Below are 21,601 nucleotides of genomic sequence, written 5' to 3' on the forward strand. Positions count from 1 at the left end.
TTAATTACCTGCATGATTAGAGTGGTCACTCATGGTGTATCTGATGTCCTGCAGATCAGTGTTGAGATATGTCACCCACTAGTATTGAGATATCTCTGCATCTTGGCTAAAAAGAGAGGAACTAACAGAAGCCTCAAATGCTTGGTTCAAGGAAACAGGTTCATGACATTAAAATACTCCAGTCTTCATATCTCACGTTTTTAAGTTTTTGTCCCAGGTTGCTGTGCACAAGTAATGACTATCAGCAGCAAAGCAGCAATCTGATATAGCATTACTGTCCCCTGACACACAGATGAAGAACACATGAAGAGTGAGTTTTTGTAACCAGTACAAATCTCTCAAAGAGCATCCTGCAAATTTGACATCCCTGTCTCCATCCAGCAAAGCATCAGAATTGGATTCTGAATTTTAATCACATAAACAGTTCTGTGAACTCTCTGGAGCTGCTTACAATCTCGAAGCCAGCACAGGCTTAAAGCCTTATTGAAAAGTCATTTTGCAGGACTGAAACCAAGTTATTAGGGAACAAATGATCAGGTGGTTTATCTGTTAAAAGCAGTTCAACAAGAAATTGTTTGGCAGCTACAACCCACCTGCATTTTAATACATTACAAAAACAAACAAAAAAAACCTCACCCAATTTTCTTTAAATAAAAAACATCAGTCTATGCATAAATGTCAACTCAAATATTCAAAGGGAAAAGATTAAAAAATTCTAGATTAAAGTCCAATTCTTGAAGCAATCAGAAAAGAAATCTGGATGTTCCAGAACTCTAGTTCTTCCTGAAATCTACAGAGGGGGGAAAAGATTATGAGCATCTCTTACAGGAAACAATGCTGTAGTCACTGCAATTTAAAAGAAACCTTGCAGTGTTTCAGATTGAATTTCCCATCCAAAGTAATTCTCCAATAACACTTTATATGGAGTTCAGAGTTATACACTAATGCAGGACAGCATCTGAAAAATACAAAAGCGAAAATTTAAGGCATCACCACTTAAACGTTTAGTTTTGATACAGCAGCAATGAACAGACTGCTGAAGTGCTGAGATGATGACCCACACTGAATTACTGGCTCATTTAGCCTAGAATCATTTTGGTTGGAAAAGACCTCTGAGGTGATGAAGTTCAACCAATTAGCTACTGCTGCCAGGTGCACCCCTGAACCACGTCCCTTAGTGCCACATTTACAATCCCTCCCTTTAGATCCTCTGGGGATGACACCATCACTGCCCTGGGTAGCTTGATACAAGTCTTTCCATGAAGAATTATTTTCAAATATCCAAGTTAAGCCTCCCATGGGGAAATATGAGGCCATTGTACTTCTCCATCACCTTCTATCTACTTAGCCTGTTACACACAGAGTTTAAAGTGATTTCAGGAAAAGGGTTATCTTCCTGTTCTATCTGTATGATACTCAAAATATAAGGCAGTCATAACCCATAAGTAAAACTTTGAAGTAAAGCATCAAAAGAGGCATGACAGCAGGTCAAGGAAGGTGATCCTGCCCCTCTACTCTGCTCTGGTGAGATCCCACCTGGAGTACTGCCTCCAGCTCTGGGGTCCTCAGCACAGGAAAGGCATGAAGCTGTTGGATCAGGTCCAGAGGAGGCCACCAAGATGATCAGAGGGCTGGGGCAGCTTTGTTTGTGGAAAGACTGAGGTAACTGGGATTGTTGAGCCTGGGGTGACCTAATTGTGCCTTTCCAGTACCTGAAGTGAGCCTGCAAGAAAGATGGAGAGAGAACTATTTACAAGGGCCTGAAGCAACAGGAAAAGAGAGAATGGCTTCAAACTAAAAGAGGGTAATTTTAGATTGGATATTAGGAGGAAGTTCTCTGCTGTGAGGGTGGTGAGGCCCTGGCCCTCAGGTTGCCCAGAAAAGCTGCATGCATCCCTGGAAGTGTCCAAGGCCAGGCTGGACAGGACTTGGAGCAACCTGGGATAGTGGAAGTGTACCTGCCCATGGCAGGGAGGTTGGAACTGGATCATCTTTAAGGCTCCTTCCAACCCAAACAATTCTGTGTTTCTATGAAGTTCTTTAGTAAAACAAATAAAAGCACAAATCAAAATTTAAAATTGATTATGGTGCCCACTGACTGACTTACTGACTGTAAGCATCTACCACAAAATCCCATGAAATCTGACATGCAGAGTAACTCACATTTCAGAGTATCACAGGATCCAGTCATCATATCTTCACTTAGGTAAACCATCTTCCATTTCCATGATTAACCTAATTACTTCAATCAGATTTTTGTTTGTGTAAGTACAAAGACATTTTAGAATCGGTCAGAAAGTAGGCAACATAAACTCCCTTCATGATGTCTTCTTTCATTGGTCTTCAATATGAGAATAAAATCTTGTACCTCTTAAATGCCCTTTTTGACACCAAGTGTCAGACCTAGAGCTGCTCCCTCACAAGGACTTTCCCTGGAAGGAGCTATCCTGGTAACTTGGCAGCTCTTGGTAACAGACAAAACTTGCAAGTAAAACTATTTTTCACTTCTCAGTGTGTCAATGTACTGACATCAGAATGATTAGGAATGTCTCTAAGATCAAAGTAAAAAAAAGATCAAAGCTACTGTGTGTTCTTGTTCTGTCAAAAAAGTCTTGCAGTCAGAACTGCCCTTCTAGACTTACCCAGTCTTTGTCTGCTGCATGCACTATTAATCTTTGTTTTCCAGAAGATACACAGACTGTTAGTTCACAGAGACACTGTTTGTTGTCAAGAACTTCAAATTCTTTCTCAGTACAATCAGTCATTTGGTATCTACTCTTTCAAAGAGGAAAAAAAGAAAATGCCAGAGTGAAAATTGTCAGGCCTGGCCTAGTCCCCCATGAACCAAATCCACCATAGTCTCCGGAATTCTGATTGCTTCAGCTGTTCCTGTAGGGCAGGAAATTAGGCTTGTCTTAATATATATTACATAATCTTGCCTATACATTGCTGTCAGAAAGTTCCCAATACTCAGGGAAGTACTTTTAGATAGATTCTGAAAAATAACTACTGCTCAACAACTGTTAAAGAAAACTTCATTAGATAAAAATTACAGAGATAGAATTTCTTAAACAGAAATTAGACACTTGGGGCAAGTGGCACATTATAGTCTTTTCAGCAAAAAGAATATTCAAGGATCTATACTTTAAAAAAATTAATGGATCGTTTTCTTATTTCCTGGTCTTTATTTCAGTTTACTTATACTTAAGAGAGCTGAACAGCATTTCACTGAAGACAGAAAAATAAAAGTTCCAGTTCCGAGTTCAGACAAAGCAGGAAAGTTTGGAACTGTCAATCTGACAGTTATTGAATTGTACATATCGTGACTAACACACTGAGACATTTATTTTTTATATCTCCAATCTATAATATATGCTTACAGTTGCCATGTGTTTGTTTGTCATTAAAAGATGTCTTCTTCCTTCTACATTTCCTGGTTTCTTTGAGCTAGCCATCCACAGCTCTTGGCTAACATAATGCTGCTGAGCTGAACCTTGTCTGCACTTTTTATGCTTTTGGGCTTCTTGGGCCTTTTCAGTATGCCTAGAAAAACTTCTGGTTGTAGTAGAAACGTAGCACTGCACAGCAGGAAATCAACATTTTAGATACTTTATTAAGTTACTTTATCTGAATTCATATGACATTAATGCACTACTACTCACTACCAATTCTTAGATTAAGTTATGATTGCTTAATGTATGCCAGATCTCAATGCTTAGCACAGGCACAGTCATTTGCTTGCACAGCACTCACAGGTTCACATAACTCCACAGTTTAGTCCATGAGGAGGAGTATGAAAGGAATACTTTCTTACCATAGGAGAATGTATCCTAAGTTCCAAATTCTACTTGACTGGGCAAAGTTCACATCCTTGATACTACCTTGGAGCAGATTTACCAAAGCTGGTTGAGGAAAAAAAAAAAAAGCTGATGGGATGGGGACTGTGTTTTTATTTTTCTGGAAGTTTGTTTCCAAACTCTTCTTCCTCTAAAAAAAATAATTGTTAAATCTCATTAAGTCTCTCAAGACTTTCAAACATTTGTTTCCTTGATTCTGGCCCATCAAAACACAGCACATCGAGCTCTTAGGCCACATGTTTTGGCCAAGACTGTTACAAATTTTGGCAGGTATTTTGAAAAATCTTTCCTTTACTCATTTGGGAGTTTGCTCATGACTGTCAAGCATGTGTTTGTGTGAACAGAACAAACACCAGCTGCCATAAGCATGAACCACACACAAAGTGGCAGAGAGCTTTCCATCCCCGTGCTGCCAGCAGTCCCCCAGCTCCTCATGGGCACCCAGCCCGTGCCCACCCAGCCTGCTTGCCTTTCCCAGACCACCTGAAGCCAGGCCGGCCCCCGAGCTGCTCCCCACCACCTCCAGGCAGCTCACTATTATTGCATGGTTCATACTGAAATTATTCTACAATATGACAATTGCTGAGAAAAAGTAGCATGAACAGTTTTCTTTGTAACTACATCAAACGAGGCAGTTTATAATCATATATAATCTTTTTGCACATTAGCTGCAATAATTTATGTGAAATGAACTGCACAGGGCCAGGAATTTGGCTTGATGATCCTGATGGGTCCCTTCCAACTCAGCAGATTCTGTGACTCTATCAAAGCTAATTGGTTTAGAGCTGCTATAGTAAATGCTATAAAATTTGGAGAGGTAAAAATAACAGCCAGATACTCGAAAACTGCAATGTGAAATTCTGCATTAGATTCAATAAAAATACTTGCAGCCAATAAAAATTTTACACTGCTTTAGTTTTAACTTCCTAACTTAACTCAGGTTGAAACTTACTCTCCAGCATTTTAGAGGCATAAAAAATTACCACTACACAAAACTTACTTGTAATAATAAAGTTTATTAAAATGCTTTATTTACAGAGCCTACAGTATTTCTGATTATTATACTCAGAAAGGGGTCTTTTCAATGTTCTATAATCCATACATTTTGAACTCATGAAACATCATAAACATATGCACATTTACTTTCAAAGAAATTCAATATGAATACTGTATCTATAGTGCTTCACATTATACACCACTGATCTACCATCATGGAGGAGATCAAAATTTCGAGATAAGTCACACAATACTGAAGAACACAGGAGAGCTCTTCAATACTGAAGTTGTTTTAATCTAAAAGGGAGGAAAAAAAGGAAAAAGGTAACACTAAACAGTCACACACCACATTCTTAAACCTTAGTTTCAGAGAGAGATCTGAGTTGTATTACATAAAAACATTTTTTCACTGATGAGAGACATGCAAACGTGAAGATTGAAAAATAACTGCTTGGACAAAGAAATCTGTGCAAAATGGATAAAACCAGATTTTAGCTATTCAGAAATCCAAGTAGCAGTTGGTTTTTTAATATGAAAACACCAGTACATAGCTGACACTCAGTTCCAAAGGAATGGAAGGCAGAGTCCTTTCAAATGCCAGTTGGTACCTGCCCATTCCACTGCACACCTGCACCCCAGTCACTCTGCCCCTAGACCACCTGGATGTGCTGCTATTCACCAAATGCCTTGAGACATCTTCAGCTGCTAACAGACACTGAACAGAAGCCCATACAGTGACTGTTGCACATGGCACATCTTTAAGCTGACTTTGATCTGCACTAGAGACAGTTATACTTGTTCCTACTTTACTTCAAGCAGGTGTGCAAAATATTGTGAAATGTGCTTTTCTGATTTTTCACATTTATGCTAGCACTCTCTTCAAGTCTTTAGTTAAGAAAAATGCAATACAGTGTAAATTTAGAAGACATGTACATGATTCAAGTATTGTTCTGCTTGCTTCACTGTCCCTTGCTGAAGCACAGACTAGCTTAAGCATTGGTGCCACACAACAGATCTATCTGAATGGAATCTTAGCAGACAATGTTTCTTCCAAGAGAAGCAGATAAATGAAAATATGTATTTCCACCTGTAGTAGTTCAATTTTTAATTCCAGTTCAAAATACTTTCCAAAAATAACAGTCATCTTTAATTATAATGTCTGTTAGCTTTGCTAGGCCTGTGTGTTTAGTGGTCTTTACCTTAAGAGACTTGTGTCCTAAAATTAATTATCCTCTTGATTAAAGGGTTTAATATTTGAACTCTTTATTTACCAAAGTGAGCAATATTTTATCTTCATAAAGAAACTGCCTTACTGCATTTGCTGCAAATAGGTTCACTAGAATGACAACTCATAAATTGATGTTTTAATTATTCACTGTAAAATTTGCAAGTGGTTAAGTAACCTTTCTGCTTACCTTCTCAGAAGCTCTTTAGGTGACAAGCCTGTGGTATCCATATCACTAAGGCTGTCACTGCTATCTGTAGTGTCTGAGCTGCTGTCTTTTTCTGATTTTTTATTCTTGTGTTTTCCTTTGTTTTTCTGCTTCTTATGCTTCTTTTTCTATAAAAAGAACAGAAATAATCCTTTATCTCCTTGTGAAAGACTTGGATTTTTCTGAATGTCAACAAAAGAAAGAAGTTAATTTCAGTATGGATTCTCAAAGCTTAACTGAAATAGAACACTTATCAATGACTCTTTTCCATTACTCAGACTAAGCTTAAAAAAATTACAAACCAAAATTCATTTACTCCAAACACTCGATTCTCCCTAAAATAGATGTTTCATTACAGTTATTTGTATATAAGCCACAAATGCAATTCCCAGAATGGATCTGATATCTTCTGCATAGAACATGAAATTACCCACAATATTGTACCTGTAGTCACATATGTGTATATGGAAAAAGCAGCATCACAGCAGGATAATTTTCTGGTTTCAAAAAATCAGAGAAATTCTGTTGCTTAAATTCTAGTCTCAGTATATATTATTTCTACAACCAAATAATAAAACATTTTGAAAGGCAGATCAAAGAATCAAGAAATAAAAAAACCCAGTATTTGAATTTAGTACCTTTTCCTTTTTCTTTTTGCGCTCTTTCTTTGTCTTGTGCCTCTCTCTCATTTTCCTGTGTTTTTCTTTCCTACTAGGCCCAGGAAAGGTTGCTGGCACCACTGTTTGTTCTTGCCAAGTAGTGCCTAAAGTAAAAAGCAAATGCATGAAGAATTTAAAAAAAAAAAAAGACAAAACCAGAGTAATTTGGTTATTACATTCTGTATTACTTTTAACCTAATGATAATTAAACAAACAAAACTCCTAACTTTAAAAAGGAAATTACATGTCTAAAACTCCTACCTGCAACATGCCCATTGTAATTAAATGCCTTTGCAATCTGTTAAAAAATGAAATTGCAAGGCTGTACTGTATTTTCACATCCATTTGCTATCATTACCTCTACAGACTTAAAACAAAACTGGTACACAGGCAAAGAGGTTCCTGTTGGTGGGTCACAGGATGGCAACAAAACTTTTGCTGATGCCTATTGACATAACACACATTTAAGAGATAGATGGCCTATTCACAAATGCTTTTTTTAAAGAGAGATATCATGTATTTTATATACAATTTCAACATTCAGAATTTACACTCTAGTTCTTTACAGAACCTACCAGAAGAAAAAGCTGGTGGCAACTTCGGTCCAAATTCCTCTGCTGCATCCAGTTCCTGCTTTGAAGTAGGCAATGAAGAAATGCCAGAACCACTTGTGGAAGTCGCAGTCTCTATGAAAAAAACCAAAACTTGCTATATTTGAAAGGAAAATAAGAAAGTACTTTTTCCAAGAAGTATTGAAGAAAGTTCAAGGGGGCTTTCTAAAAACCTTTAAGAAAGAAAACTGATCAGCATCCTCTATGATCAGCATCTTCTATCTTTATAGACTGCTTTGACCAACTGGGTAGCTGACATTCTGAAACATGTCAACATAATCGTAGGTTTTTTTCTTTTAAATCAAAATTTACATTTTAAACTATAAAATGACTATCAGTGCATTTGTTTGCTTGCCTTTTATAACAGTAACATTTTTCCATTGCTCAGAATGAATAAGAAACTCCAAGAGATGTATAAGGTTCAAAAACACTAAAAATTAAATGTTAGTAGAAGCATGACAGTAAGTGATTGAAATATTTTCACTCTAAGTATGTTTTTACATTAGATGTTTTGTTCTCCCTCACTGTACAACAGGCATATTCCATACAGCACTTTGTTTGTAAAATCTACACAAAAGGTACATGGCAATGCTAATAACCCTGTAACATGCAAAGCCTTATTCTCTATTTGCTGTATTTGCATTTTCTACACGACCAGCTCCACCAATCTCAGATAATCTGCACAGGAGCATAGCATTGTCCTAACACTCCAAGAATGTGTGATTCAAAAAGGAAACTTTTACAGGGTATTTATTTTATGTTGCATAAAAATTAACATCTATTAAGTACTACCTTGTAAATTAGAGGAAGAACTGTCTGGTATGTCAACTTCCTTGGTGGTTTCTGACTGTCTTTCTGAAGTAGTTGGTTGCTGTTCTTCATCACTCTCTTCCTCAGAGGAAGATGATTTTTCATCTGAGGAGCTCACAAAGATGGCCTTAAATAAGTCCATGGGTGGTCGTCCACTTTCTTCCTCCTGATTCTTATCTTCATCAGCTACCTGCTAAACAGCATCATAACAAACTGTATTTAAACACTGAAGAAACTAACAGTCTCTCTCTCATAAGGAATAACTTCAAGCATGCTGACAGGTCTTTACAAAACATTTGGATGGCACAATAGCTGTGAAATAAACAAATAGTAAAGCTCTGAAACGCTGAGGTACTAAGCCAGTGTTCTATAAAGAGTTTGTAAAAATAGATCCCCAGATATTATAAATTCTAATTCGTTAATTCAAACTTCCATTATATAGAACTAAATTTAAGCAAAAGGAAAAGCAAAAGGAAAACAAAACATGCACTCTCTCCTGTGAAAAGGAGAAATAAATATATTCTGTGCCTGTGAGCAGAGTGGTGGTAACATTACTGAATTTAGTTCCCAGACTACTGAGCTACATTTTTTCTTCTTTTAAGTTCTACTTCAAGTATAATCAGAGGTAAGCTACAAACTTCTGGCATCCCAGAGTTATAACCTCAATATTCTTCCCAGTGCCATCTCATGCCTTTGCTCATCCTGAGTTGGTTCTTGTGCAAACTGACCTGTATTAGAACAATTCAGATGTTAACCCATCTTATTTCTGGGCTGTCAAGGTTTACAGCTACTCCCTTTAAATTCAAACCCTGTTGTAAACTCACCACAGTGGGAACACTTTCAGTTGTCCCAGTTCCACATTCTTCTGTTGCTGGCGCTGGTGGCTGCTTCTGAATATCAGCTTTTGATCTAGCAAGACTAATGAATTCACTGATAGAATCTTTCTTCTCCTTCTCTTTATCTGACACATCCCACCTTGAAGATTTCTTTGGTTCTAAAACATCGAAGGAAACATTCAAATCACCTGCATGCCACATTGTTCTGCATTTCATGGCCTACTTTATTTTAAATTACTCTGCTTCTTCAGTTGGACTTTTTTTTAAATCTTTCTAATGAATACTTAACCTATAAATGTCTTTTAGGTAAAATGAATTAGCTTTATATCACTAACTTCAGTTTTTATGTCACTGAATTTTTATTTTCAATTCCTTTGTTTGGGTTTTTTAAATGAAAAAAAATCATGTGGCTAGGCTCTCAAGGAAAAAGATGCTTTTTCTGTACTACTACCTCATGTATAGCTAAATTAATAAAGTAACAATAAACTTACTGTTGAGACTGTTACTCTCTTGGATCTTTTCCTTTGTTGCTTGATTTACAGATGTGGTGGGCTCAGGCACAGTTAAGAAATTAAAAACAGAATACTTGTCTCGTTTCACTTTTGGTAAACCCACTATGGAAGAACTAGAGGGAAATAAAATTGTTTGCTGATTATTGTTTTCAACACAGAAAAGTCCTCAAATTAGCTACAACAAGCTGAAGCCCTTACAGTAGTCCTTCAAATGCATACTATTTTATCAGAGGTCACCATATTTCCTGACACAAATAAAAACTTTGGGCATTTCTGTATCACCTTGTGACACACAATAAAACCCCATCAAGCCAGATTTTCCACAAGCAAATGAAAAACTGAGAATTTATAAAAAGTTTTAAAAAGACAAGTCTCAATTCTCTTACTCAGGATACGGATCACGAACATTAAATCTTTTACACAGCAGTTTATCTGGATGCCATTCAAACGTGTCTCTTGTGAGTTTGCCAAACATCTTCATCTTCACAGCTGTTTCCTTATCATCAATATCATTCTGAAAAAGTCAAACATTTACAACTGATAAATAAGGAACAACTTAATGAACTGTTGTAAGATTAATGAGCAGGACAAATCCATCAATATTTAAATGCTGTTTAACAAATCACTACTCTGCATGCATTGAGTGTTTTCAAAAGCTGCTAAACAAAAGGGCAATAAAATATCTTCATAAGGGTTTAAAAGAAAAAGGAAGTCAGGGCTAAGGCACAACTGCAGGTCCAATATATTAAAAGACTGTAGGAAGCATGTACCTCTTGATCTCGAGGAACTTCAACTTTGTCAACATCATCTTCATATTTGGCCCGGGTAAATCTGGATGACAGTGTTGAATTTGAGGATCTGTAGAACATGGCTGCACGGCAGAACTCCTCCTGTTCTCTTCCTCGCTCCCATTCTGTCATGTTCGGGTCTAAAAAGCGCTCCAGTGTATCCACTGGAAGGTAAGGACAGAAATGCTTAGCAGAGTTGACAGTTTACTTTGGCTCAACACTTTTCAAACAAAAAATAAGGTCTAAGTAATTGTTCTTGCAAGTATTTAATGAATATTTAGCTTAAGGGTAGTTATTAATCTCAACTGTGTTAATTCCTGATAAATGGAGGTAGTTTTTTAAGACAGCAAGAATGACAGCATTTGCCAAATGCAAAATGGCTATTTTAAATAATTTTGCTTGTAAAACTGATTCCTTACTCATTGCCCTTTAAAGAATGTTCAAAATACTTAATGGCTTTAACATGTGATTAAAACAAAAAGTACAACCCAAAGCTTTATCAAATAACTAAAACATAGAAAGAAAGACTGTAAGCCTGGCTAGGCTTTTGCAACTTGCTTTCTGGTCTATAAAGTGCCCACTGAAAAATACAGAGTTTGCACACTGGTTTACAGCAACAGGTTCACTTCTTCTCCCAAAAGGAAGAGGAAATAACACCAGCAAAGCAAATACACTTACAGTAAAAAAGACCTTTTTCAGTTATTTATACATTTCTACATTTTCATCATTATGACTAAGGAGGCACTTACAGTCATAACACAGTCATAATTGAGAATACTCAATTTTACCCAGGGAAAATCCCAGTCCTGAGCAGAGGGACTATGGCTTCAAAGCTCAAGTAGCCTGTCCCAATGTGGTATCCAAGAGGCTACTGACCAGGAAATACTTATTTTATTTTATATCATGAAAAGGACTTAAAAAAAATCCCCAAAACTCCAAACCACAATTAAACAATAAACCCAGGTTTTCCACCTGTCACTATATACTTCCCTCTGTCAAGTTTCTCTGGTGCCCATTTTCTTCTTCCCTAATAGGCCCAGTGTACTTGAAAATTTGAAAAAACCCAACCCTTTTTTTAAAAGTTTATGTCAAGGCAATCTAAAGTCATGGGCTAATGATCAACTCCCCACATCAATTTCAACGTTTCATGTCTTGCAGAAAAATCACAATACTGGAGAACTCTCCACAAGGCATCATAAGTACCTAGTTTAATCTAAGATACACCACAGTATAATTTAATAGCATAAACCTAAATAAAATGGAAGGAGACTGAAACAGCATGAAAAGAGATGATGAAGGAGGTTGGATGTTTTTTGATTTTGAGTAAGAGCACTGCATGTATCCTGAGTTTATAAAGGTGTAATTTTTTCTGAGAAGAACATAAGTGACAGCAGAAGTTTGAGTATCCAAAGGACATACAATACAAGTTTTGACAAATGTGAAATACTCTGTTCACTTTAGGGTTCTTATCTTCCCCTGGTGCAGAGGGTATGGGGTTTCTTTTGATTCTACTGTTACCCAATCATCTTTTTGCCTTTATATGATCTGTCAGCTTAACTCCTCGAAGAGAAACAAACTAAATTAAAAGGCTTGTTCCACTGAACAAAGCTGAAGTGTACCTTGGCAAATGAAATAAGGGAAATCCAGGAAATGAAGTAGAACTTAACTTCTGCTACATCATAGAAGTATGAAATGTAATGCCTAAAATTAGGACTTCCTAACAATTGAGTAACTGAGCAGTTTTCCTGACATCAACATGACTAAGTATCAGTACAGATTTCTGTTAACATTAATACTGAAAAGAAGTAAAAGGAGAAATTCAGGAAGAGAACTCAGAGTGAATATAAGATGCATTGGGACAAAAAAAAGGGGGAAGAAAAAAATGTAGTCAAGAAATATTTTACCTTTTTCTCCTTGTTTAAGACTTTTCACAAAATTTTCGTATCTTTTTTGTTTTTCTGGATTTTTTGCAAATGGTTTGAAGTCACTAGAACCAGCATTGGCTAACTGCCCCTCCAGCAGTGTTCGCCATTTGAGAGCAGCATCTCCTGGGGAGGCTGACTGCAATCTGCTGTTTGATGACTGCTGAGACACTGCTTTTGCTTTCATTTGCTGTTCAGATGCTTGTTTCACTTCTTTGAGTCTTTCTCTATCTTTCTCACACAGATATTCCAAAATAGAAGGAGCTGGACCTAAAGCAGAAAAAAAGCAGTAAAAGATAAAGAGAAAGGAAAATTTACTAGAACTATTTCTTCCACTTTAGTAGAGGAAAAATCCTAACCATATTCATATACATTCAGATAAAATGCTCTTCAGCAGAAATTAACAATAAAATGGCATACATGGCAAATAAAAATTTGGCCGCTATTACATCTTTTATGGTATTTACATAGAAGTTGATAAAGTTTACTACTGCAGATACAAATGTGAGGCACCGTTACAAATTATCTTTTGAGTATATTTGCATATATTTCAGTGAAACATCATTTTATAGAGAAAGTCATCACTGCCTACTATATTCATAATGGCCACAACCCTCCCCAACAAAACACAATCCAATACATACTTTTTGTCTTTAAAATATTTAAGTCAATGAAAATACAGTTATGTCAACAGTACAACTGCTGAAATGAAACTGAACAATATCATGGTAAACTAGCTATGATAACTAGATTTGATATATTTATGTTAGAAAATAAGCACTCAAGGCCAGACCAAATTCTTACTGTTCTATAAATAAACATAGAAACATGCTTGAAACACAAGCCAAGATATGGTGACATATGTTAATACCTTTCAGCTCAGTCTCTCCTAGCTGCTCCCTCCTCTGAGCTGCATTCAAACCGTGCCTACTTTGTTGTGCTGGACCACTCTCAAGTTTCCCAGTTGACTCCTCCAGTGCCTTCTGTAAATGGCAGTTCTCATTCCCAGCTATGATCACAGGTCTGAAGTAATGGAATGGTCTGTAATTTCGTGGCAGGCTAGGTGGTGGATAAATCTGGGGGGGAAAGGGGCAACAAAATAAAAAACCCACTGAGAGAGAGAGACAACTTTGTATGCAACACTTATAAATGTGTTTCAAAAAAAGTCAGCTCAACCTAAGAATTCCTCAATTTATATCTTAGCAGTAGAAACAGATAGTACAAGCTACCAATTCCTTTAGACCCAGCCAGTAAGTGGAATTGTAATACAACCTCTGGGAACAAATACATTGACAATATATTTACAACTATGAAAAAATGTGAAAACGTGCACATCAAGTGACAGAAAAATTAACAAGAGTCTTAGGATGCACTGCTTTTATTTGAGAAAATACCTCTTAATACTGCTTTACTATTTTTTTAACTCAAGTCAAATGATTCAATCAATTAATTGGACTATTGAGTACTTCCATACTTTCAATATTTTAATGTCTTTCAAAGTGCTTTTCCCACGTTCTTCATTCAAGCTGTTATTTAAAACGTTATCTCTGTGCTCCCTATATGATGAAATTTTATATACCACACAAATACATACCTCTTCCTTTGAAACAGGACCCTGTCATACAATTGTTTCTCATTCTAATTTATTCAAATATATATGGCATGAATTATGCAAACTTGAAGACAGTTCTAAGAAATTAAATTGTCACCAAAATAGCAAAGTGGACAAAGCATGAGGCCTGATTTTTACAGAAAACTGAATGTTACCCACGAAAAATCTAGAACCAAAATACTTTTTTTTTTCTTTTAAAGTTAAATTAAACCATTCTTCCAACTTTATGGCAAGTAGCAGTGAACTGAAGTGTAGAAGGCATTTGTTCAAAGCCAGTACTCAGACAAAGTTTAAATACCTTCAGGAGTCTGATAAATTTTAGGTTTCTATTGAACAGCCCCTAGTGCTACAATTTTGTTCATTCAGCAATTTTTTCTGCTGACCAAAACATTTATTTTTAAGAACAGAAAAACACCAAGAAGCAATAGAGTCTGCACAGTTCACATGATGAATGATATTATTTTTAATATATGAAATATTGCTATCTGCTTACCTTGATTGGGGCTGATGATTTTGATGCCAAAGAAAATCCAGCCACGACTTTGCCTATATATTTAAATTCTCTTTCAGGCCCTATAAAATGGTCAATAATTAAATAATTAATTCATTAAATTAAATAAATAATTAAATCCATACTTAAAACATGCATATTTGGCAAATTTTTTTTCTTAGTATTTTCCATAAGTCACTGTTTATTATCAATCATAATTGTAGTTCATCTTCACCACCTTTCATTTAAAATTAAGGTTCTGATTCTGGATTAGTGTTAAACAACTGAGAACTGCTTCCAGAGTGATTGCTGCAGGTTGAACACGGCTTCTAGTGAAGCAACAGGATCCATACTGAGCACAGCTAACACCAACAGTGCCATCAATGTGTACAACTAATGTGAACAGGTACTCCAGAAATTACAGCAAGATTTCATGCACTTACACGGTGCATTAAAAATAAAGTGGTACAAAGATACAGTTTGTAAAAATTATCTGAAAATACAGAAGTTTATGTAAAAAAAAGGTCTCTTTTTAAGTGCTGGGTCATATTTTGTAACCGCGATTCACAATCATTTGTTTATTTCAGTGAAACTGGACGCTGTAACTCACAAAGCAGCACATTTTGTCCTTTAGAAAATACACTTTGAGGGTTTAATATACACTGGGATTAGTGGAGGACTTTAGAAATTATTTCCATAATTGAACACTTCAATACAGAAGAAGGACTAGTTGAATTTTCAGATATTAAGGCTGAAAATAAAAATATATGGCAAATAGAGACTATATTTCTTTTCTTTCCCCACCTCCCCCCCATAATACAGTTGCTCTTTAAAGAGAACCACAGTTCTTACTTTTTTTGGATTTATACTGTTTTGGTGCTGTCCAGCCATACAAGCCATCTCCAGGCTCCTCATCCTTTAGAACTGTATCATATTTTGACAGTGTGTCAGTTGCATAAATATCATCATCTTCTTCCTCTAAAGCTCCTACACCAAAAGCCTAAAATATATATTGTAAATGGGAATTCAAAAGTGTAAAAATACTTTTAAGCCACATATCAGAACACATCTACATGGGTATCTATTCATCTATAGAAAACCTACAGTACAAATATATCTATATATATATACACACACACTGAGAAAAATATACAGTTTCACCACAAAAACTGAGGTGAAAAAAACCCTCACACCTCAGTGAGCACAAAAGCAAACACATTCCACTCCCTTGGCAGGGAGGGACACCAAGTTTGGTGTGTACAAGACAAGGACAGCACACCAGTTCCACCAAAATAACGTGTGCAATCTGACTGAGAGAAGGTTAAATTCTCAAAAGGAAAAAAAAATGCCAGTTAAAAGGGAAATTAAACAAGTAGAGTTCCCAGAAAATATAAACTGACAGTGCTTCTAGATAAGAACTACAAATACCCTGGAGCAACATAAAACCTCTCTAGCTGACAGATACAGCATTACTGAAAGTGTAACAGGCAAAAAACAAACTAAAAACATACTGAATATCAACTTTGATCAAAGTAACACAGAACATTTTTCAATCCAGCTACTCAGAGTCAGATAGTTTTTATACTTGTCTTTTACAGTTTCAGTAAGTGAAGGCATTTGAGAGTTCTAAGGATTTTTCCACATCTTCAAAATAAGTTTAAAAAAAAAATCCTATTCTCAAACCACACTTAACATTTCTTACAATAATACTACAATGACTAGGAGCTTTTCACTTCAGAAAAAATAAAATGTATGTAGATTTTACTGCACTAATAATAAAAAAACAGTTAAAAATATCCTTACCTGACCTGTAATACCTAGTTTTCTTCCTTTACTGTGTCTCAGATCACCAAGTAAATTGCTTGTTTCTTCAGAACCAGCTGTGAAAAGATTGAGATGTTCTCTTCCAGATGCACCAAACAAAGCTTGTGATGGGTCCAAACCCTTGTAGCCAAGTCCATGGACATTCTCTTTGGGAGTCAAGTCTACAGGCATTACATCTTTTGGTGCAAATGTCACATTCTCTGGCTGGTATTCATCCTCTTCATCCTTGGACAAAATAAAAGTTTATAAGAGCAAATATGGCTAGAAGTTCTGTACGTTGAGCTTTTACAACATTCAGTTAACACGGGCAAGTTTGCATTTCCTGAACTGTGTATGAACTATACCTGATTACATAGGAAAACAAGAAATTTAGATATTAAAATCTTTCTTCACATTAAGCACAGAAAGTAATTATAAACACTTTCAATATTTGAAACTGCATTTTAAAATACTGTTCGAGGACATGAAAGAATTTAATGTTTTGGGTTTTTTAATCTCTTATCACATATTCTTACATAAGTCAACAGAACACTTTTGCTTGTTCAATACCTCAGAACCCTCAGACAGTCCAGGTGGTAATGCACAGCCATATATTTTCACTGTAGGATCTGTAAGAGACATCATAACATTGTATTACATTAGAAAGTTGATTTTAAACCCTCTTTTTATTAATCAGTCCATGAATGTTAACTTTCAACTAACAAGAAAGTTAATTAGCTCAGGAACTTCCCTGAACTTACCAGGTTTCTGTCTGCATGGCTTTCTTTTGACTCGTGGTCCAATTCCTTGTCCTTCTTTCCAGCCCATTTTTCTTAACAGTTCAACCCCAACTGTTATTCTAAAAAGAAAACAAAACCCAAAATTACTTCACTACTCTTACTAAACCGCACCTTTATTATCTGTTGATAAATAATGTACATGTAAAATATCTGAACTTCTGGTTTTATATCCTGCTTTAAAATAAAACCTGAATGTGTCAGTGTTTGCATACACACTACCTTCCAGTTTAAAAATGTTTACTTGGTACAAGTCTGCACGTTCAAAACAAAAATTCAGGTGGAGGTCACTCAGGAAATGTAACAATGCAGGATCTTCCAGTCTCACAATTATGGCAGTCAAATGTTACTTTTCTAAGCAATACAAGACTTCTAAGTGAAAGGAAGGGTTTTGCAAACTTTTATGTAAATTTACTTACTTAGATGGTCCTATTAAATCATCAAATGCAGTGGTTCCTGGAATGGGAGCAACTACTCCTGCAATCTGTCTGGCTTTCTCCTTTATTCTGTCTTTAGCTTTAGATGCAAAATCATCTGTAGTTGTAATATCTTTTGGTGCTATCCCAAATTCACTAAGATCCTGGAAATATACACAAAATGAAAACATTTAGATTAAACATCCTTCAAATTCTTATTTACTGTAATAGTAAAATAATGAAAATGGCGTATGACCTTCATATTTGCTAATTTTCTCAAGCCACTTATACAGCTGTCTTTGCAAGAACTTTAGTGGAAATATCTCACACAGTTTCAAAAGTAATTGCATGTTCTGATAAAGTAAAAAGATTGAGTTCTGGTTTTATTTTTTAATACTGACATTACAGGAGTTTCTTAAGTGAACCTATGAAATAGTCTATATAACCTGGTAGGATAACACTGTATACAAGAAGAAATGTCAAGGTTACTTCAATTTTTGCTGTCATGGCAACTATTTACACAAGTTTTCAATTCCTTTCTCAATTTACCTCTTCATCCATGAAGTCTTCTGGTCCAAGAGTGGTTCTATCTGCTCTCTTCTGCCGTGATGATACAAAAGCTGAAGGTGTCCATCCTTTAAAGTTAAATATTTAAGTAAGATACTTAAGGCAGAATAGTATTCAAAAACAATTCAAACATTTCAACCTTACATCTTAAGGATACATCAAAGGAATATCTGTAAAATTACAGTCCAAAAACTCAAGGAGAAATAACTGAAATTGCAATACTATTTCAACTATTCACAGTTATAAGGAGCAGCAGCAACAAAAACGTTTGATGACAGTTAATTTTTTTTCACTAACACGACAATATGATTCTCAATTTAATTAATCCCAGAAGACAGGAAAATATCTAACCTTCCTTTGTACCAACAGTGTTGAAGTATCCAGCAGAAAAGCCACCAGTAAAGGCGCCATGGAAACGCTGGTATCGTCCCTTTGCATCTTTAACAGTCTGTTCTTGAAGAGGAACTGGCTTTTTAATTCGTTCACCTACAATCAAATACATCAGAAAATAAGACACAACTTTACATGAAGAAGCAACTTCCTACTTCCTCCAGAAGTCATTTCTTCCTTGCAAGTAAGAACAGAATCAAACACTAGCCACCCTGACGTGGAAATCATCAGCAGTTTACATTTACTTCCACTCCATTTTAACTATTTGTATACATCATTGATGGGCACTGGTAAAGGAAAAACATTAAGTGTTCACACCAAAATCCTTAATTGCACTGACTTCTGAGAACATGGGATTTCTTCTTGTGAAAGGAAACTCGTAGTTTTTAAGTATGCAAGACCATTGTCAGCATTCCTTCACTTCAGTAATTGCTTGAGAAATTACACATTAAAAAGTGTCTAAACTGGAACAAAACACAAACAAAACATTTAGCCTTTTTTAACAATATTTCTTGAATAAAGTGGCACAGATTTAAGAGTCACAACCGTATCTTAGTCCTTCAACGATGGCCTGTGCATCTCATCAATCTAAACATCGGGCGGTCAGATTAGCATAATGCGTACACTTGAACTGTCATATTTGTACTTTTTTTTTTTTTTTTTGAGGGGCTGGGGGAAAGGACAGAAGCAAAGACCAGCACCAGACCACCCAGGGTATCGCAGCCACAGCTACAAACAGGTGCAGTGCCGCGAAGGCCTTTCCCCACTGCGCTCCCAGGCCCTATGCTGGGCCGGATCCTCTGGGAGGACAGCACGGCTGCCGAGAAAGGCCCCACGCCAGCAGGAGGAAGGGAAGCAAGGCCCACAACCCACACCTCCCCAAAGGAAGGGCTGGAGGGCGTTCAGCACCAACCGGACCGGACCGCGCAGGCCCTTCGGGACACCCCGGCCCCTCATGCCGGCCCGCTCTCCAGCGCTCACCACAAGGCATTGACAGAGAGACGGAGGAGGAGCAGACAAACCTCCCGGGGGTCCCTTACCCTCCTGCAGGGGCTGCAGCGCGCTTCCATAGCTCACCAAATCCTCCTCCTCGCTGTCGCTGCTCTCCACCGCCGCCATCTTACACGACGGTGGCCGCGCGGGACATGGTGGCGTCACAGGGGGGAGGCGGAGCCGCCGGCCCCGCCCGGCACCTCCCGCCTCCGGGGAGCTCTGTGAGGGACCGGGACCGGGACCCTACACAGCCGGGACCCCGCCCGGCACCTCCCGCCTCCGGGGAGCTCTGTGAGGGACCGGGACCGGGACTGGGACCCTACACAGCCGGGACCCCGCCCGGCACCTCCCGCCTCCGGGAGCGCTCTGTGAGGGACCGGGACCCTGCCCGGCACCTCCCGCCGCCGGGGAGCTCTGTGAGGGACCGGGACCCTGCCCGGCACCTCCCGCCGCCGGGGAGCTCTGTGAGGGACAGGGACCCTGCACAGCCGGGACCCCGCCCGGCACCTGCCGCCTCGGGGAGCTCTCTGTGAGGGACCCGCACCCTGCACGGCCGGGACCCCGCCGGCGGGACGGCAGCGGCGGCATGGCCGAGCACCCCGGAGCCCTTCAGCGCCTCTCGCCTCATTCCTGCTTTGGGGCTGCCCGACGGGCACAGCGCGGTCCTCTCGGTCCCTTTCAGTCCCTCTCGGTCCCTCTCGGTGGCCGCTCCTGCCCGGAGCAGCGGTAAAGCGCGGAGGGCACGGCGGGGCCGCAGCCTGTCCCGGCGGAGCCGAGTTTGGCTGAAAAAGCCGCAGCGCCAGCGGTCCAGGAGCTCTGCGGAGCTGCCGTGTGCGGCTCCACAGCAACGGCCCGGAACACTGACTGGTGTCTTTAAAAATGACCAACGCCACATAACGTCAAACTCTCGGTCGTCAGCAGCCAGGTGATAACTCCCTCTAATCATCAGTGCACCAGATCAGGCCCCCTCACACTCAGGGCTAGCAAAAGGGCAGCAAAGTCTGTCTGACAAACAGGTTTTATATAAATCAAAGGGGACTCCACCCTGAATCAAAATCAGTGGAGTTGCAGATAAATACATGGGAAAGTTTGCCTAACCACGTTTTCTTACGTGCTGTTCAAGAAGAATTTGCACAGAAATCAGCGCAGAAGTCTGGGCGTTCAAACCTTCCCTCAAAGAACTTCATCCCTTGGAGGTATCTCTGTAGCTCCTGGGGAAGTCCTGTATCGAGAGAGAAACGCTTAATGAATGTATTTTGTATAAAGACCACTATTCACCAGTAGGACCCAAGTGCTCAAAATTTGGATTTTGATTTCCGGTGTTACCCCCCCTCGCCCCCCGAAAAAACCCAAAAATCAAACATTTCAATTGTGCTGAAGATTCTATCAGTCCACAACTTTTTAAAGTATCAACAGTTTCTTTGAAATACTTGAAAATAAATCAAAACTCAGTCTTCAGAGATTCTTTCCCTTAACTGGTAAGACTTCTGTGTATTCTCTATCCCAGTATTTCTTTTCATTTGTTTACACGGAAGTGGATTCTTTCAAAGTGAAACTGCCGGAGTTTATGTGATTTCTGGTTTCCATAGGAAATATTTAAACGGTTCCATGCAAATAGGGAGTACTCTGTTACATTTGGGTCTCTAATTCACTTGGAAACAATATAGTAGAAGCCACAGACACTATCTACGTGCATTATCTTTTCTCATCATTACTAAGCACTTAACTAGACTATACAATGTATTTTGTTGCATTATTTAAAACCACTTCTTGAAATAGATTTGTTGATTAGTTTTAAGTCATGCGAGTCACTGGAACTTCAGACTAAAATTGGCATAATCAATAGATAAAAGGAAAAAGCAAAAACTTGATTAATTTAATCAATATATAAAAGGAAAAAGCAAAAAATTAATTTAAAGTTGTTTTTTTTTTAAATGACATTAAAGAAAAAAACAAAATCATGAGCATAGGAAGTATAAAAATCCCATATTTTTACAAACAACAAAAAGAGACAAGCTCCTCTCTGCCTCATCTTGCATGCAATGGGAATGTTTCCCTGACTATCCGTCCTGCCAGCTCAGGGCTGTTGTATCAGTTGACAAACAGTCA

The 21,601-nt window shown here is 37.9% G+C and overlaps 1 protein-coding gene across 4 annotated transcripts; it reads right to left on the reverse strand.

Moving 5' to 3' along the window:
* Nucleotides 1-4,853: 4,853 nt before the first annotated feature.
* On the reverse strand, nucleotides 4,854-19,657 carry GPATCH1 (G-patch domain containing 1). Of its 4 annotated transcripts, none has more exons than XM_088171827.1 (20): nucleotides 19,540-19,657; nucleotides 18,461-18,595; nucleotides 18,092-18,177; nucleotides 17,546-17,706; nucleotides 17,091-17,188; nucleotides 16,900-16,958; nucleotides 16,330-16,575; nucleotides 15,379-15,526; nucleotides 14,530-14,609; nucleotides 13,296-13,500; nucleotides 12,407-12,694; nucleotides 10,485-10,666; nucleotides 10,101-10,228; nucleotides 9,694-9,827; nucleotides 9,191-9,360; nucleotides 8,349-8,556; nucleotides 7,521-7,631; nucleotides 6,925-7,049; nucleotides 6,269-6,414; nucleotides 4,854-5,150 (listed from the first exon to the last, which is right to left on the reverse strand). In XM_088171827.1, exons 1-20 carry the CDS (start codon nucleotides 19,616-19,618, stop codon nucleotides 5,129-5,131), a joined length of 2,811 nt encoding a protein of 936 aa, XP_088027953.1. In that variant the 5' UTR covers nucleotides 19,619-19,657; the 3' UTR covers nucleotides 4,854-5,128. The 4 variants fall into 4 exon arrangements, with proteins under 4 accessions (XP_088027953.1, XP_014737482.2, XP_088027955.1 ...); XM_014881996.2 differs by having other exon boundaries at nucleotides 8,349-8,559; XM_088171829.1 differs by having other exon boundaries at nucleotides 19,577-19,626.
* Between the last annotated feature and the right edge of the window lie 1,944 nt (nucleotides 19,658-21,601).

This window comes from Sturnus vulgaris, chromosome 12 (assembly GCF_052056855.1).
Source record: "Sturnus vulgaris isolate bStuVul1 chromosome 12, bStuVul1.hap1, whole genome shotgun sequence".
NCBI classification, from domain to species: Eukaryota; Metazoa; Chordata; class Aves; order Passeriformes; family Sturnidae; genus Sturnus; species Sturnus vulgaris.